At 44.1% G+C, this 19,480-nt stretch overlaps 1 protein-coding gene across 1 annotated transcript in view; it reads left to right on the forward strand.

Annotated features, from left to right (window-relative positions):
- LOC135530201 (integrin alpha-7-like) overlaps nucleotides 1-19,480 on the forward strand; it is a 104,720-nt gene that overhangs the window by 62,654 nt on the left and 22,586 nt on the right. Inside the window, 11 exon segments of the mRNA XM_064958575.1 lie at nucleotides 3,582-3,775; nucleotides 5,608-5,629; nucleotides 5,631-5,700; nucleotides 5,783-6,007; nucleotides 8,352-8,495; nucleotides 8,603-8,718; nucleotides 9,730-9,913; nucleotides 10,367-10,521; nucleotides 10,790-10,867; nucleotides 12,592-12,694; nucleotides 15,988-16,197. Coding sequence (XP_064814647.1) covers nucleotides 3,582-3,775; nucleotides 5,608-5,629; nucleotides 5,631-5,700; nucleotides 5,783-6,007; nucleotides 8,352-8,495; nucleotides 8,603-8,718; nucleotides 9,730-9,913; nucleotides 10,367-10,521; nucleotides 10,790-10,867; nucleotides 12,592-12,694; nucleotides 15,988-16,197 — 1,501 coding nt within the window.

Consider the following 19,480-nt stretch of genomic DNA (forward strand, 5'->3'; position numbering starts at 1 on the left):
GTAAGCCAGGGAACTTAAAACGTTCTACCCTCTCCACTACTGTCCCATCGATGTGGATAGGGGGCTGTTCCCTCTGCTGTTTCCTGAAGTCCACGATCATCTCCTTTGTTTTGTTGACGTTGAATATGAGGTTATTTTCCTGACACCACACTCCGAGGGCCCTCACCTCCTCCCTGTAGGCCGTCTCGTCGTTGTTGGTAATCAAGGCTGCCACTGTAGTGTCGTCTGCAATCTTGATGATTGAGTTGGAGGTGTGCGTGGCCACATGGCCATGGGTGAACAGGGAGTACAGGAGAGGGCTGAGCTTGCACCCTTGTGGGGCCCCAGTGTTGAGGATCAGTGGGGTGGAGATGTTGTTTCCTACCCTCACCACCTGGGGGCGGCCCGTCAGGAAGTCCATTACCCAGTTGCACAGGGCGGGGTCGAGACCCAGGGTCTCAAGCTTGATGATGAGTTTGGAGGGTACTATGGGGTTAAATGCTGAGCTGTAATCGATGAACAGCATTCTCACATAGGTATTCCTCTTGTCCAGATGGGTTAGGGCAGTGTGCAGTGTGGTTGCGATTGCGTCGTCTGTGGACCTATTGGGGTGGTACCCAAATTGGAGTGGGTCTAGAGTGTCAGGTAGGGTGGAGGGGATATGGTCCTTGACTCGTCTCTCAAAGCACTTCATGATGACGGAAGTGAGTGCTACGGGCGGTATTCATTTAGCTCAGTTACCTTAGCTTTTTTGGGAACAGGAACAATGGTGGCCCTCTTGAAGCATGTGGGAACAGCAGACTGGTATAGGGATTGATTGAATATGTCCGTAAACACACCAGCCAGCTGATCTGTGCATGCTCTGAGGGCGTGGCTTGGGATGCCGTCTTGGCCTGCAGCCTTGCGAGGGTTAACAGGTTTAAATGTTGTACTCACATCGCCTGCAGTGAAGGAGAGTCCGCAGGTTTTGGTAGCGGGCTGTGTCAGTGGCACTGTATTGTCCTCAAAGCGAGCGAAGAAGTTCTTCAGTCTGTCTGGGAGCAAGACATCCTGGTCCGTGACGGGGCTGGTTTTCTTTTTGTAATCCGTGATTGACTGTAGACCCTGCCACATACCTCTTGTGTCTGAGCCATTGAATTGCGACTCTACTTTGTCTCTATACTGATGCTTAGCTTGTTTGATTGCCTTGCTGGGGGAATAGCTACACTGTTTGTATTTGGTCATGTTTCCGGTCACCTTGCCCTGGTTAAAAGCAGTGATTCGTGCATCCACAAATCAGATAATATTTACTTGAATGAGAGTACCCACTGGTCGCACTCACTGATCGAATCAGCGTTGTTCTTTCACCTAACCCTACCACCCATCCCCTAATTGGAGTAAACTAATGGACAACAACACACAGGTTTCTACTTCCAGATTATACAAACTATATACATTTTGCAGACACAGTATATATTACATTAGTTATCTTGTCGTTTTTTGAAATATATTTAGTCCCGGCCTTCAGCTTCCCTCAACCTCAACCCTTCCCATCTATGTCTGAACACCATCCAGTTTAAACACCATCCTTAACACCATCCAGTTTAAACACCGTCCAGAACACCATCCAGTTTAAACACCATCCATTTTAAACACCATCCTTAACACCATCCAGTTTAAACACCATCCAGTTTAAACACCAAACACCATCCAGTTTTCCAGAACACCATCCAGTTTAAACACCATCCATTTTAAACACCATCCTTAACACCATCCAGTTTAAACACCGTCCAGAACACCATCCAGTTTAAACACCATCCATTTTAAACACCATCCTTAACACCATCCAGTTTAAACACCATCCAGTTTAAACACCATCCAGAACACCATCCAGTTTAAACACCATCCAGTTTAAACACCATCCATTTTAAACACCATCCAGTTTGAACACCATCCAGTTTGAACACCATCCAGTTTGAACACCATCCAGTTTAAACACCATCCAGAACACCATCCAGTTTAAACACCATCCAGTTTAAACACCATCCATTTTAAACACCACCAGGTTTAAACACCATCCAGTTTAAACACCATCCAGTTTAAACACCATCCAGGTTAAACACCATCCAGCTTAAACACCATCTAGTTTAAACACCATCCAGTTTAAACACCATCCTGGTTAAACACCATCTAGTTTAAACATCATCCAGTTTAAACACCATCTAGTTTAAACACCATCAGAACACCATCTAGTTTAAACACCATCCAGTTTAAACACCATCCAGTTTAAACACCATCCAGTTTAAACACCATCTAGTTTAAACACCATCCAGTTTAAACACCATCCAGTTTAAACACCATCCTGGTTAAACACCATCTAGTTTAAACATCATCCAGTTTAAACACCATCTAGTTTAAACACCATCTAGGTTAAACACCATCCAGGTTAAACACCATCTAGTTTAAACACCATCCAGTTTAAACACCATCCTGGTTAAACACCATCTAGTTTAAACATCATCCAGTTTAAACACCATCTAGTTTAAACACCATCTAGTTTAAACACCATCTAGTTTAAACACCATCCTGGTTAAACACCATCTAGTTTAAACACCATCCAGTTTAAACACCATCCTGGTTAAACACCATCTAGTTTAAACATCATCCAGTTTAAACACCATCTAGTTTAAACACCATCCTGGTTAAACACCATCTAGTTTAAACACCATCTAGTTTAAACACCATCTAGTTTAATCATCATCCAGTTTAAACACCATCTAGTTTAAACACCATCCTGGTTAAACACCATCTAGTTTAAACACCATCTAGTTTAAACACCATCCAGTTTAAACACCATCCAGTTTAAACACCATCTAGTTTAAACACCATCTAGTTTAAACACCATCTAGTTTAAACACCATCCAGTTTAAACACCATCCAGTTTAAACACCATCCAGTTTAAACACCATCTAGTTTAAACACCATCTAGTTTAAACACCATCCAGTTTAAATTGTTCTATTAGACATATCATATTTTTTCCAACTGCGCTGTTTCACAAAATGTTATTTCAATTCACTTTACATTTACATGGTGTACCAGGTAAATTGCAGTGTTCTGACTTTAGGTCCATTCTATCAATTCTATATCTATGATTGAAATGACACCCACCTTGTTTTCAAGAACATATCGTGTCACTCTCAACCGGGGGTGTTACCACAAAACAAAAAACATTAGATGATGTGAAATAGGTTACAAGCAACAGCATCTGCGAATATGAAAATACAGGAGTTTAAACATTTTTTTAGGTAATTTATGTTAAAGGTTTAAAAATAACATAATTTCTTATTTTAAGAAATAATACAATAGTTTGACAACCCTGTTCGTAAGCTTTTGAATGGTATCAAACTCAACCTTTTATCTTTTCCAGTGATGAACACGTCTCATGGTATGCTGGGGTATTTAAAATGATGTTTTAGCATTCAGGTCTATTAAGTAACTTTCTGACCACTTTCTGACCAAACATGTTTGGAAAGTTTTGTTAAAATGGAAAGGAATGCTGTCAAGAAAGAGAATGAATTCAAAATCATTTGTAAAACTACAAACTCCCTCACCTCTCTCTCAGCTGGACAGACCTGATAGTGGGAGCCCCCAACTATTTTGACAGGAAGACAGAGATCGGAGGTGCTGTGTACATCTTCCTCAACCGATTCGGTAACTGGGAGTACGCTCAGCCAATCAGGCTCAACGGAACTCATGACTCCATGTTTGGACTGACCGTCAACAATGTGGGAGACCTGGACCGGGACGGATATGATGGTGAGGATTGACTCGGTCAAGTTAAACTTTATTTAACGTGCATTCATTTACAATTGACTGCATGAAGGGACTGAGTGGACCGAGGGGACCGAGTGGACAGAGGGGACCGAGTGGACTGAGGGGACTGAGTGGACAGAGGGGACTGAGTGGACAGAGGGGACCGAGTGGACCGAGGGGGCCGAGTGGACCGAGGGGGCCGAGTGGACAGAGGGGCCGAGTAGACAGAGGGGACCGAGTGGACATAGGGGACCGAGGGGACTGAGTGGACAGAGGGGACTGAGTGGACAGAGGGGACTGAGGGGACTGAGTGGACCGAGGGGACCGAGTGGACAGAGGGGACTGAGTGGACAGAGGGGACTGAGTGGACAGAGGGGACTGAGTGGACAGAGGGGACTGAGGGGACTCAGTTGACAGAGGGGACCGAGGGGACTGAGGGGACTCAGTGGACAGAGGGGACTGAGTGGACCGAGGGGACTCAGTAACTGTTTAAAAAAAAAAAATACAGTACCAGCCAAATGTTTGGACCCACCTACAGATTCAAGGGGTTTTTCTTTTTTTAATTTTACAATTTTCTACATTATCGAATAATGTGTGCAAAACTGTCATCGTGGTAAAGGGTGGCTACTTTGAAGAATCTCAAATATAAAATATATTTTGATTGGTTTAACACTTTTCTTGGTTACTACATGATTCCATATGTGTTATTTCATAGTTTTGATATCTTCATTATTATTCTCAATATAGAAAATAGTTTTTTTTTTAAATAAAGAAAAATCCTTGAATCAGTAGGTGTGTCCAATCTTTGACTGGTATTGTGTTTTCTGTGTCTCAAAAGGCACCATATTCCCTATGTAGTGACCTATTTTATTTATGTATTTATTATTAACCCTTTATTTAACCAGGAAGGGCTCATTGAGATTTAACATCTCTTTTTCAAGAGCGTCCTGGCCAAGATAGGCAGCACCAAGTCATTAAAAAAATGACAGACAAACAACACCAATAAGAGCCCTATGGTCCCTGGAGCCCTATGGGCCCTGCAGCCCTATGGACCCTGGAACCCTATGGACCCTGGAACCCTATGGTCCCTGAACCCTATGGCCCTGGAACCCTATGGTCCCTGGAGCACTATGGTCCCTGGAACCCTATGGTCCCTGGAGCCCTATGGGCCCTGGAGCCCTATGGCCCCTGGAGCCCTATGGGCCCTGCAGCCCTATGGTCCCTGGAGCCCTATGGTCCCTGGAGCCCTATGGTCCCTGGAACCCTATGGTCCCTGAACCCTATGGTACCTGGAGCCCTATGGTATGGCCCTATGGTCCCTGGAGCCCTATGGTCCCTGGAGCCCTATGATGGTCCCTGGAGCCCTATGGTCCCTGGAACCCTATGGTCCCTGGAGCCCTATGGTCCCTGGAGCCCTATGGTCCCTGGAGCCCTATGGTCCCTGGAGCCCTATGGGCCCTGGGCCCTATGGTCCCTGGAGCCCTATGGGCCCTGGAGCCCTATGGTCCCTGAGATGGCCCTATGGTCCCTGGAGCCCTATGGTCCCTGGAGCCCTATGGTCCCTGGGATGGTCCCCCTATGGTCCCTGGAGCCCTATGGGTCCCTGGAGGATGGTCCCTGGAGCCCTATGGGCCCTGGAGCCCTATGGTCCCTGGAGCCCTATGGTCCCTGGAGCCCTATGGTCCCTGGAGCCCTATGGTCCCTGGAGCCCTATGGTCCCTGGAACCCTATGGTCCCTGGAACCCTATGGTCCCTGGAGCCCTATGGGCCATGCAGCCTGGACTCCTGATTCAGGAATTTATATCTAATGTATGTCAGTCTGTGTATCTGTCCAGACATCGCTGTGGGGGCTCCTATGGTTCGATGGAGATGGGAAAGTGTTCATCTACCGAGGCTCGTCCTCGGGCATCGACACCAAGCCTGCACAGGTGACAATTTTAATTCACACGAAAAGCTTTATTGTCCATCCACCCCCCGATAATTGACGTAGTTTATACTCTGCCCTCTCAGATCCTGGAAGGGGTGAACGAGGGGGTGAAACGGTTTGGCTACTCCATCTCAGGCGGCCTGGACATCGATGGGAACCTGTACCCTGACCTGGCAGTAGGCTCTCTCGGCGATAAGATGGTTCTGTATCGGTCTCGCCCGGTCATTCACGTGACCCGGGATGTATCCATCGAACCTCAGCACTATATTGACTTGGAGCAACACAACTGCAAGGGGAGAGATGGAGTGGTAGGTTGCATTCACTTCTTTTTTTAGTGTTTATATAGCATTCACTTGGTTGCCAGTTTTTTTGTGTTCATATAGCCTGGTTGCCAGTCCTTTTTTGTGTTCATATAGCCTGGTTGCCAGTCCTTTTTTGTGTTCATATAGCCTGGTTGCCAGTCCTTTTTTTTTTTGTGTTTATATAGCCTGGTTGCCAGTCCTTTTTTGTGTTCATATAGCCTGGTTGCCCTGGTTGCCAGTCCCTTTTTGTGTTCATATAGCCTGGTTGCCAGTCATATAGCCTTTGCCAGTCCTTTTTTTGTGTTCATATAGCCTGGTTGCCAGTCCTTTTTTTTTTGTGTTCATATAGCCTGGTTGCCAGTCCTTTTTTGTGTTCATATAGCCTGGTTGCCACTGTGTTCATATAGCCTGGTTGCCAGTCCTTTTTTGTGTTCATATAGCCTGGTTGCCAGTCCTTTTTTGTGTTCATATAGCCTGGTTGCCAGTCCTTTTTTTGTGCCAGTCCTTTTTTTTTTTGTGTTCATATAGCCTGGTTGCCAGTCCTTTTTTGTGTTCATATAGCCTGGTTGCCAGTCCATTTTAGTGTTCATATAGCCTGGTTGCCAGTCCTTTTTTGTGTTCATATAGCCTGGTTGCCAGTCCTTTTTTTTGTGTTCATATAGCCTGGTTGCCAGTCCTTTTTTGTGTTCATATAGCCTGGTTGCCAGTCCTTTTTTGTCTTCATATAGCCTGGTCCAGTCCTTTTTTTTATGTTTATATAGCCTGGTTGCCAGTCCTTTTTTGTGTTCATATAGCCTGGTTGCCAGTCCTTTTTTTTTGTGTTTATATAGCCTGGTTGCCAGTCCTTTTTTGTGTTCATATAGCCTGGTTGCCAGTCCTTTTTTGTGTTCATTAGCCTGGTTGACAGTCATTTTTTTGTGTTCATATAGCCTGGTTGCCAGTCCTTTTTTGTGTTCAAATGACTGGTTGCCAGTCCATTTTTAGTGTTCATATAGCCTGGTTGCCAGTCTATTTTTTGTGTTCATATAGCCTGGTTGCCAGTCCTTTTTTTTGTGTTCATATAGCCTGGTTGCCAGTCCTTTTTTTTGTGTTCATATAGCCTGGTTGCCAGTCCTTTTTTGTGTTCATATAGCCTGGTTGCCAGTCCATTTTTAGTGTTCATATAGCCTGGCTGCCAGTCCATTTTTTGTGTTTATATAGCCTGGTTGCCAGTCCTTTTTTGTGTTCATATAGCCTGGCTGCCAGTCCATTTTTTGTGTTCATATCGCCTGGTTGGTCCTTTTTTGTGTTCATAGGAGTTGCCAGTCTACTTTTCACCTTCTGCTAACGTGAAGGAGGTGGCATAAAAAGACTGAAGGTGTCAACACAGGCCATCGGTCAACTCTGTTGTTTTCTGTCATTAGTGTGGAGCGCCACCTTCCAACTGCACACCAGATTCAGGCTCACAGACATCGTAAGAACTGATGTTTGTTGTTGTTGTGTTTGTTGTTGTTGTGTCACCTATTCTTGTCCTGAATCATGTTTTTTGTTCTTCAAATGAGCTGAGTTGTTGGTGTTTTTGTTGGTCCTTGTCTAGCCCTGGTTCTACTGTTCGAGGCTGACACCGAACGCAGGAAGCTGGGCCTTGTTGCTGTCCTGTCGGAGTGCACAGGAGGCGGGTACACACACACTGATGAGGTTGAAGGGTCAACGCCATCCTCCTGCCGGAGCGCCACCTTCCAACTACACGTAAAGGGCTGACAGTCGAGAACTGATGTTTGTTGTTGTTGTGTTTGTTGTTGTTGTGTTCTTGTGTTGTTCTTGTGTTGTTGGTGTTTTTGTTGGTGTGTTGTTGTGTTGTTGGTGTTGTTGTAGGTGTCATTGGTGTTGTTGTAGGTGTCGTTGGTGTTGTTGGTGTTGTAGGAGTTGTTGTTGTTGGTGTTTTGTGTTGTTGTTGGTGTTGTTTGTTGTTGGTGTTGTTGTAGGTGTTGTTGGTGTTGTTGGTGTTGTTGGTGGTGTTGTTGTTGGTGTTGTTGTAGGGTGTTGTTGTGTTGTTGGTGTTGGTGTTGTTGTTGTGTTGTTGGTGTTGGCATTTTGTGTTGGTGTTGTTGTTGGTGTTTTTTGTGTTGTTGTTGTTGTTGTTGTCAAAGCTCTGTTGCTTTAGATGTTGCATAGTGTTCCAACCCTGGGAAGAAATAGTGTTTCAGATGTGCTTTATTTTTGACAGTGTTGAATAAATTCTGAATGAAAACAAACATGATTTAAACCCAGGTCTGCTGTAAGTCATAAACTCCAGATATAATTTGTAGATAGATACTTCCATATAATATAATCTCTTTGAAAAATGGTTGAATGATTCTTTCCCGTGCAGGAGAATATCCGTGACAAGCTGCGTCCCATCGCCCTGGCCATCACCCACACTATCAGACCCCCCATGTTGTCCTCAGACACTAACCCAGAGGAACAACTGCCTCCTGTACTGGGTGTTGCCACCTCCAACACCCTGCACTCTGAGGTCAGTTCCACACCAACAAGATCAACTTTCATCAGTCCTATAGTGACTTAAAAAAATACATAATTTCTTTGCCTTTATTTATCTTAAGTCCGTCTGATATGTTGCAGGTGAATTTCCTGAGGGAAGGCTGTGGTGATGATAATATCTGTCAGAGCAACCTGAAGTTGACCTACCAGTTTGGAACCCGACCTATAACCTCTGACCTCTTCACCCCTCTGCCAAAGTTAGTAGGAATACACATTTTTATATTCCCTAATTCCTCTCTCATATCCAGAGTTGAGGCATTGAGCTATCTCTCCTTACACCCCCACCCCACACAGTTTATTTCCTGCAATTCTACACATTGTGTCTCACGTAAAAAAAATAAAAAATACAAAAAATGACAACAATATCTATGAGCGAAAAAAAAAAAATGAAATTAAAAAACATTAGCTGACATGGGCTGGTTGATCTGGACAGGACTGACCAGTTATACATGGCTCTCCAAGGTCTGTAGTGACTGACCAGTTATACATGGCTCTCCAAGGTCTGTAATGACTGACCAGTTATACATGGCTCTCCAAGGTCTGTAATGACTGACCAGTTATTGGCTCTCCAAGGTCTGTAATGACTGGCTCTCCAAGGTCTGTAATGACTGACCAGTTATACATGGCTCTCCAAGGTCTGTAGTGACTGACCAGTTATACATGGCTCTCCAGGTCTGTAATGACATGACAAGAGGAACTGATGATGTCACCTACTAAATGTCACCAATTACAAAAAGTCACCTTGTTCCTTCTCCTATTACAACTTTCGAGAGTTAATTTAAAGCCGGATTGAGTTGCTTTAAAAAGTGTATTTTTTGTGTGGGGGGGGGGCTGTTCTCTTCTTCTGTTCCTCTGTGTTTTTCATAATGAATGAGGGGGTTCGTTGTATGGCCAATAAACCACAGCTATGGGCTGTTCTAAAGCACGACACAACGCAGAGTGCCTGGATACAGCCCTTAGCCCTGGTATATTGGTCATATACCACAAGCCCCTGAGGAGCCTTATTGCTATTATAAACTGGTTACCAAGGTAATTAGAGCAGTAAAAATAAGTGTTTTGTCGCACCCAGCATTCAGGGCTCGAACCACCCAGGTTTATAAATGTGTTTATCCTCCTCCTTACTGAGATGTGGTACAGGATCGTTCTACCATTTTGTTTCACTCTTCTGTTCCTTCATATCTATTTCCTCATCCTCTTCTCATATCCAGAGATGATGAGGAGGTGTCCGTTTTCTCTCTGTCTGACCAGAGGTCCGTGGTGATGGAGGTGACCGTCACCAACATGCCCTCTGTACCTCTGCACCCTGAGAAGGACGGTGACGATGCCCATGCCGCCCAGCTACTGGTGACCCTGCCAGACACCCTGTCCTACTCTGGCTTCAGGGGACAACAGGTACGCCACATTGTTCTGTAGTCTGTATAAAACGTAACTCCTTGTTAAGGGGTGCTGAGCTGAAGACAACTTGTAGAAGTAGAGCCAACACACACATACGGCACCTTTTAATAACCAAGTTAGTACAAACACTACGATCCAAGAGTGGATCTAACCCTGTGACCCGGCCTGAATAACCCTGACCAACTTTGGCCACGTTAATACTCAGGGCCCTATGTATGGTCACATCAGTAGAGGAGTTTACTGGCTACGGTCACCAATCCATCCTGAGTTAACTGTCTACTGTCACCCATCCATCCTGAGTTAACTGTCTACTGTCACCCATCCATCCTGAGTTAACTGTCTACTGTCTCCCATCCATCCTGAGTTAACTGTCTCCTGTCTCCCATCCATCCTGAGTTAATGGAATCCATCCTGTTGATCCTGACTGTGTTTCCTGTTTCCTGTGTGTAGGTGGTGTGTCAGGCCAATCAGAATGGCTCTCAGGCAGAGTGTGAGCTGGGAAACCCCCTGAAGAGAGATTCTATCCTGAAGTTCTACATCATCCTCAGCACCTCTGCTATCACCATAGAGACCACGGAACTCACTGTCAACCTCCTGCTGGCTACGTAAGTCTTGGCTGGGCAACCACTGACAGTTTAGGTTCTGAATGAGTCAGTCTCCAGGACCAAAATAAACTTAGACCTGGCCTTAAAAAAATGCTCAATCGATAATCTGAAAGTGCTTCTTGGTCCTGAGCTCAATATGTGTCCAGGACACCTAAGTGTCTTCCTGTGTCTCTCCTCAGCAGTTGGTCCATTTAACTCAGTGTTAGCTTCCTCCTAGTGTCTGTGATGTAATGTGTCCTCACTGTGTGTGGGGTTGTCTCCTCCTCAGTATCAGTGAGCAGCCAGACCTGGCCCCAGTCACAGCCGTGGCTAAAGTCGTCATAGAGCTCCCTCTGGCTGTCAGCGGGTAAGTACTGAACTCTAGGTCATCACTAAGGATTTGTCCCCATGCTTCTCTAGCGCGCTTCTCTCTCTCTCTCTCTCTCTCTCTCTCTCTCTCTCGCTCTCCCTCCTGAGTTGCTGTCTCTCTCCTCTCTCTTAAAATCTCTAATCTCTCTCTGAAAGCAGAAGAAGAAAAAACTGGGAAAATAAATGTCTAGGAAAGATCTCCTGTATTTCTCTACTCTCAATCTGTCAATGGTCTACTGCTAACCCTCTGTCCTCTCTGTCTCTCTCTGTCTAACCCTAACCCTCTCTCTCTGCTGTCTCTCTGTCTCTCTCTGTCCATTAACCTCTCTCTGTCTCTCTCTCTCTCTCTGCTGTCTCTCTCTCTCACTCTCTGTTTTCTCTAACTCTCTCTCACTAACCCCTGTCCACTAACCCACTGACCCTCTGTTCTCTCTCTCACTCTGTCCTCTCTCTCTCCCTTCCTCTCTAATCTAATTTCCTTAAAAATCATCACTAATCCAACATGACTGGATAAGTGAAAGCAGAAGAATAAAAAAAACTGTGGGAAAAAATAAATGTCCCAGGAAGAAAGGATAGGAAAGATGGAATATTTTCCAGAGGTATTTGAAAAGGGCAAAGTTCTATGATTCAGTACTCTATGTCAATCTGCCACAGTAAACAATGGTACTACTAACCCACTAACCCTCTGTCCACTAACCCACTAACTCTCTGTCCATTAACCCACTAACCCTCTCTCCATTAACCCACTAACCCTCTGTCCACTAACCCACTAACCCACTAACCCAACCCTCTGTCCATTAACCCACACAATAACCCACTAACCCTCTGTCCATTAACCCACTAACCCTCTGTCCATTAACCCAATAACCCTCTGTCCATTAACCCACTAACCCACTAACCCTCTCTCCATTAACCCACTAACCCTCTGTCCATTAACCCACTAACCCTCTGTCCATTAACCCACTAACCCTCTCTCCATTAACCCACTAACCCAATAACCTGTCCTAACCCTCTGTCCATTAACCCACTAACCCTCTGTCCATTAACCCACTAACCCTCTGTCCATTAACCCACTAACCCTCTGTCCATTAACCCACTAACCCTCTGTCCATTCCATTAACCCACTAACCCTCTGTCCATTAACCCACTAACCCCTCTGTCCATTAACCCACTAACCCTCTCTCCATTAACCCACTAACCCTCTGTCCATTAACCCACTAACCCTCTGTCCATTAACCCACTAACCCAATAACCCTCCCATTAACCCACTAACCCTCTGTTCATTAACCCACTAACCCACTAACCCACTAACCCTCTGTCCACTAACCCACTAACCCACTAACCCTAACCCTAACCCTCTGTCCACTAACCCACTAACCCAATAACCCACTAACTAACCCTCACATTAACCCAATAACCCACTAACCCTCTGTCCATTAACCCACTAACCCAATAACCCACTAACCCTCTGTCCACTAACCCACTAACCCAATAACCACTCTGTCCATTAACCCACTAACCCTCTGTCCACTAACCCACTAACCCTCTGTCCAATAACCCACTAACCCTCTGTCCACTAACCCACTAACCCTCTGTCCAATAACCCACTAACCCTCTGTCCAATAACCCACTAACCCTCTGTCCAATAACCCACTAACCCTCTGTCCACTAACCCACTAAACCAATAACCCTAACCCTGTGTCTGTTTCTGTGTTGATTAAGGGTGTCCCGGCCACACCAGCTGTTCTTCAGTGGGGCTGTGAAGGGGGAGAGTGCTATGGAGACTCTGGACGACGTGGGCAGCCCTCTGGAGTTTGAGTTTACGGTGATATTGATTGATTGATTGTTTACTTTTATTTGACAATTAAAACTAGCAAACAGAAAATATTACATGAATCGTTCCACCAATTCAGTGCCTTTTGAGAAGTGTAACTTGGTAAAAACAACAACATTTGATTTGACCTCGTTTTAACATTACAGTGCCTTGCAAAAGTATTCGGCCCCCTTGAACTTTGCGACCTTTTGCTACATTTCAGGCTTCAAACATAAAGATATAAAACTGTATTTTTTTGTGAAGAATCAACAACAAGTCGGACACAATCATGAAGTGGAACGACATTTATTGGATATTTCAAACTTTTTTAACAAATCAAAAACTGAAAAATTGGGCGTGCAAAATTATTCAGCCCCTTTACTTTCAGTGCAGCAAACTCTCTCCAGAAGTTCAGTGAGGATCTCTGAATGATCCAATGTTGACCTAAATGACTAATGATGATAAATACAATCCACCTGTGTGTAATCAAGTCTCCGTATAAATGCACCTGCACTGTGATAGTCTCAGAGGTCCGTTAAAAGCGCAGAGAGCATCATGAAGAACAAGGAACACACCAGGCAGGTCCGAGATACTGTTGTGAAGAAGTTTAAAGCCGGATTTGGATACAAAAAGATTTCCCAAGCTTTAAACATCCCAAGGAGCACTGTGCAAGCGATAATATTGAAATGGAAGGTGTATCAGACCACTGCAAATCTACCAAGAGCTGGCCGTCCCTCTAAACTTTCAGCTCATACAAGGAGAAGACTGATCAGAGATGCAGCCAAGAGGCCCATGATCACTCTGGATGAACTGCAGAGATCTACAGCTGAGGTGGGAGACTCTGTCCATAGGACAACAATCAGTCGTATATTGCACAAATCTGGCCTTTATGGAAGAGTGGCAAGAAGAAAGCCATTTCTTAAAGATATCCATAAAAAGTGTTGTTTAAAGTTTGCCACAAGCCACCTGGGAGACACACCAAACATGTGGAAGAAGGTGCTCTGGTCACTAGCTAGGACAGCGGTAGACAGGCGGGAGGTAGGGGGCGACATGGTAGCTAACTAGCTCGGACAGCAGTAGACAGGCGGGGGCAACACAGTAGCTAACTAGCTATGACAGCGGTAGACAGGCGGGGCGACATGGTAGCTAACTAGCTATGACAGCGGTATACAGGCGGGGGGACACAGTAGCTAACTAGCTATGACAGCGGTATACAGGCGGGGGTGACACAGTAGCTAACTAGCTAGGACACAATAGACAGGTGGGAAGCAGGGGGCAACACAGTAACTAACTAGCGAGGACACAGGTTGACAGGTGGAAGGGGGATGACACAGTAGCTAACCAGCTCGGACACCGGTAGACAGGTAGGAGGTGGGGGGCGAATGCCCATATGCAGGAACACACAGAATTGCGGGCCGCATCTCACACTATTGGATGAGTCCGAGACCTTGGACAAGCTCACAAATAAATCACATGAAAGCCAGTGAGGGCTATGGCAAAAACAGAAATTTGTATTGTATTGTTTAAATGGCAAAATGATTTAACATCAGGAGAACTTGCTACTGTGATTGCTGAAATACAGAGCCTGTAGATGGAGTACATCTCAAATCCTAAATTATACTTTTCTTACATTGCTAGCTAGCTCAGCTGGTTAGCTACCTCTGTCTCATTGAACACCAAACCTTAGAAACACTAGCTAGCCACTCAATACTTGCTTTCTTGGTGACAGTTAATTATACATTACAAACATCATTTATCAGCTTCCCATGCAGCGATTGTAATGACAGTTCACAACATACCCAATAGTTTCCCGATTAGTAAATGGGTAGTTTCAAACGCAGTTTGAGATCATTTTGAGGGTATTTCGCACATGGTTTAATGGGGAATTGGGCTTCCTGTCACATCGGTATAAAGGATCGGGAGATAGGTGCAGGAATGCGTAAAGGGTTTTTAATTTATCCAAATTACAATGTGCCGTGTAAAGGCACGAGGACGAAGACCAAACAAACACTATACAAAACACAGGGTTGAAACCAAAACAAAAGAGCGAGGAGTACATACAATAAATAACACAAGCGCACAATGATTAACACACGGGACGAGACCCCGTAATCATCTGCACAATGATTAACACACGGGACGAGACCCCGTAATCATCTGCACAATGATTAACACAGGACGAGACCCCGTAATCATCTGCACAATGATTAACATCTGCACAACGGGGACGAGACCCGTAATCATCTGCACAATGATTAACACACGGGACGTAAGACCCAATGATTAATCATCTGCACAATGATTAACACACGGGTAATCATCTGCACAAGACCCCGTAATCATCTGCACAATGATTAACACACGGGACGAGACCCGTAATCATCTGCACAATGATTAACACCCGTAATCATCTGCACAATGACGAGACCCCGTAATCATCTGCGCAATGATTAACACACGGGATCGAGACCCCGAGACCCGTAATCATCTGCACAATGATTAACACGGGGACGAGACCCGTAATCATCTGCACAATGATTCTGCGCAATGTAATCATTATGATTAACACGGGACGACCCGTAATCCCCGACCCGTAATCATCTGCACAATGATTAACACACGGGACGAGACCCCGTAATCATCTGCACAATGATTAACACACGGGACGAGACCCCGTAATCATCTGCACAATGATTAACACGGGACGAGACCCCGTAATCATCTGCACAATGATTAACACGGGACGAGACCCCGTAATCATCTGCGCAATGATTAACACGGGACGAGACCCCGTAATCATCTGCGCAATGATTAACACACGGGATGAGACCCCGTAATCATCTGCAATGATTAACACACGGGATGAGACCCCGTAATCATCTGCAATGATTAACACACGGGACGAGACCCGTAATCATCTGCACAATGATTAACACATGGGATGAGACCCCGTAATCATCTGCGCAATCCACATGGGCACGAAAGACCAAACAGCACAGGTACTTGCACGCACCAACTGACATTATAACAATAATCAACAGCCCAAAGGAAACCAAAGGGCACATTTATTCATGTACTAATCAGTGGGAATAGGGGACAGGTGTGCGTAATGAAAGTTACGGAGGAATCCGTGACACTTCCCGTGAAAATGTTGTCTGAGGTTGAAAAACAGTTACCAAGGCGGCTAGGATGAGCAAAGGCTCAATTGTAAGCATATTTCAAATAATAATTTGTTTCGATCATAAACATTTTATATTGACTGTGTTTCATTGAACTAATAAATCAACCCTCCATGTTTTGATTAGGTGACCAACACTGGGCCGTCCCTGCAGACTCTAGGCTCTGCCTTCCTCAACATAATGTGGCCTCATGAGCTGTCCAATGGGAAGTGGCTCCTGTACCCCACCGCTTTTCACTTCAAGGGCCATCCAGAAACCCACTGTAGACTCCACACCTCCCTCAACCCACGGAAGTTGTCCCACAGCTCTCCTTCTGAAGACCAGCCACAGGCTTCAGTACGTGTACTAGTACAGGAAAATACCTTTCTTTCTCTTTGCCAACAATGCATTAGTCAATATCAATAGTAAAAATAGTACACTATAAAGTACAGTAGAACAAAAACATAGAAACAAGAAGAACACAAGAAAGTAAATAACAGACTGAGCAGGTGAATCCAGGTGAATCCAGGTAAATCCAGGTGAATCCAGGTGAATCCAGGTAAATCCAGATGAATCCAGTGAATCCAGGTGAATCAGGTGAATCCAGGTAAATCCAGGTCCAGAATCCAGGTAAATCCAGGTGTATCAGGTAAATACAGGTGAATCCAGGTAAATCCAGGTAAATCCAGATGTATCCAGGTGAATCCAGGTGTATCAGTAAATCCAGATGAATCCAGGTGAATCCAGATGAATCCAGGTGAATCCAGGTGAATCCAGACGAATCCAGGTAAATCCAGGTGTATCAGCTAAATCCAGATGAATCCAGGTGAATCCAGGTAAATCCAGGTGAATCCAGGTGAATCCAGGTGAATCCAGGTGAATCCAGGTGAATCCAGGTAAATCCAGGTAAATCCAGGTGAAGCCAGGTGAATCCAGGTAAATCCAGGTGAATCCAGTAAATCCAGGTAAATCCAGGTGAATCCAGGTAAATCCAGGTAAATCCAGGTAAATCCAGGTGAATCCAGGTGAAAGCTATGATCCCTTATTGATAATATAATAATAATAATAATAATAAATAATAAATAATATAATAATAATATATCCCATTTAGCAGATGTCACCTTTTATATCCACTTCAGTGTAGATGAAGTGGAGGAGACAAGTTAAAGAAACATTCTGAATTCTTGAAACAATTGAGACATGGATTGTGTATTTAAGTGGCTGCTGCATTCATATAGATGATGTCACCATATTCTAGGACTGATAGGAACGTCAACGGAATAATCTGCTTTCTACTATTAGGCGAGAGGCGGGGCCTATTTCTGTAGAAGAAGCCCATATTTATTAGGCCATAAGTAGCAAATAGAAGTTCAAAACTTGTAATGTTCACAAGAATTTAAATTGATAAAAAGATCTAACACAACATTAGATGATAATGTATGGATTATTATGGATTTATAATCACTTACAGTAGAAGTCGGAAGTTTACATACACTTAGGTTAGAGTCATTACAACTCGTTTTTCAACCACTCCACAAATGTCTTGTTAACAAACTATAGTCGGTTAGGACATCTACTTTGTGCATGACACAAGTCATTTTTCCAACAATTGTTTACAGACAGATTATTTCACTTATAATTCACTGTATCAAAATTCCAGTGGGTCAGAAGTTTACATACACTAAGTTGACTGTGCCTATAAACAGCTTGGAAAATTCAGAAAATAATGTCATGGCTTTAGAATAGACTAATTGACATCATTTGAGTCAATTAGAGGTGTACCTGTGGATGTATTTCAAGGCCTACCTTCAAACTCAGTGCCTCTTTGCTTGACATCATGGGAAAATCAAAAGAAATCAGCCAAGACATCAGAATTTCTTTTGTAGACCTCCAAACGCCTGAAGGTACCACGTTCATCTGTACAAACAATAGTACGCAAGTATAAACACCATGGGACCACGCAGCCGTCATACCGCTCAGGAAGGAGACGCGTTCTGTCTCCTAGAGATGAACGTATTTTGGTGCAAAACGTGCAAATCAATCCCAGAACAACAGCAAAGGACCATGTGAAGATGCTGGAGGAAATAGTTACAAAAGTATCTATATCCACAGTAAAACGAGTCCTATATCGACATAACCTGAAAGGCCGCTCAGCAAGGAAGAAGACACTGCCCAAAAACCGCCATAAAAAAGCCAGACTACGGTTTGCAACTGCACATGGGGACAAAGATCGTACTTTTTGGAGAAATGTCCTCTGGTCTGATGAATCAAAAATAGAACTGTTTGGCCATAATGACCATTGTTATGTTTGGAGGAAACAGGGGGAGGCTTGCAAGCCGAAGAACACCATCCCAACCGTAGAGCACGGGGGTGGCAGCATCATGCTGTGGGGGTGCTTTGCTGCTGGATGGACTGGTGCACTTCAAAAAATAGATGGCATCATGAGGGAGCGAAATTATGTGGATCTATTGAATCAACATCTATAAACATCAGTCAGGAAGTTAAAGCTTGGTTGCAAATTGGTCTTCCAAATGGACAATGACCCCAAGCATATTTCGAAAGAATGCTAGCAAATACTAATTGAGTGTATGTAAACTGCTGACCCACTGGGAATGTGACAAAAGAAATAAAAGCTGAAATAAATCATTCTCTCTACTATTATTCTGACATTTCACATTCTTAAAATAGAGTATCCTAACTGACCTAAAATAGGGATTTTTTACTAGGATTAAATGTCAGGATTTGTGAAAAACTGAGTTTAAATATTATTTGGCTAAGGTGTATGTAAACTTCAGACTTCAACTGGGGCGTTCATTCTGGAATTAATTAACATGAAACGAAAACAACAGGAGGGTTCAATTTTATTTTTAAAGCTACAATATGGCACTTATTTGGTGACCTGACCAAATTCACATAGATTTGTGAGTTGTAGATCTGTTATTCTCATTGAAAGCAAGTCTAGATCTGTTCTATGTGCACTATTTCTATGCTTCCTGTGCTTAAGTTTAGTTTTTGCTTCTTTTACTTTCAGTTTTGTACACCAGCTTCAAACCGCTGAAAATACAATATTTTTGGTTATTGAAAATATATTTCACAGTGGTTTAGATGGTACAATAATAAGCTATTCTTGCTCGTTTTGTCACTTAAAATTAAATTTGGTGTATTAGTATTAGTATTAGACATTTAGCAACCAGGAAATGGCGGAGCGATGTCAGTATATTGCATCGTTAAGTGCGTTTGAACTAGGTATGGTAGTAGTTGCCAGGCACACGGGTTTGAGTGAGTCAAGAACTGCAACGCTGCTGTGTTTTTCCCATGTGTACCAAGAATGGTCCACCACCCAAAGGACATGCAGCCAACTTGACACAACTGTAGGAAACATTGGAGTCAACATGGGCCAGCATCCCTGTGGAACGCTTTCGACACCTTCTAGAGCCCATGCCCTGGCGAATTAAGTCTATTCTGAGGGGAAGAGGGGGTGCAACACAATATTAGGAAGGTGTTCCTAATGTTTTGTGCACTCAGTGTGTGATAAACAGAGCAGCAGCAGCATATATGCTGATTGTATGTGAGTGTGTGTGTAGAGTCAGTATGAATGCGTGTGCATGTTGTGTGTGTGAGTAAATTAAGTGTGTGTGTG

This window comes from Oncorhynchus masou, chromosome 5 (genome assembly GCF_036934945.1).
Source record: "Oncorhynchus masou masou isolate Uvic2021 chromosome 5, UVic_Omas_1.1, whole genome shotgun sequence".
Classification (NCBI taxonomy): domain Eukaryota; kingdom Metazoa; phylum Chordata; class Actinopteri; order Salmoniformes; family Salmonidae; genus Oncorhynchus; species Oncorhynchus masou.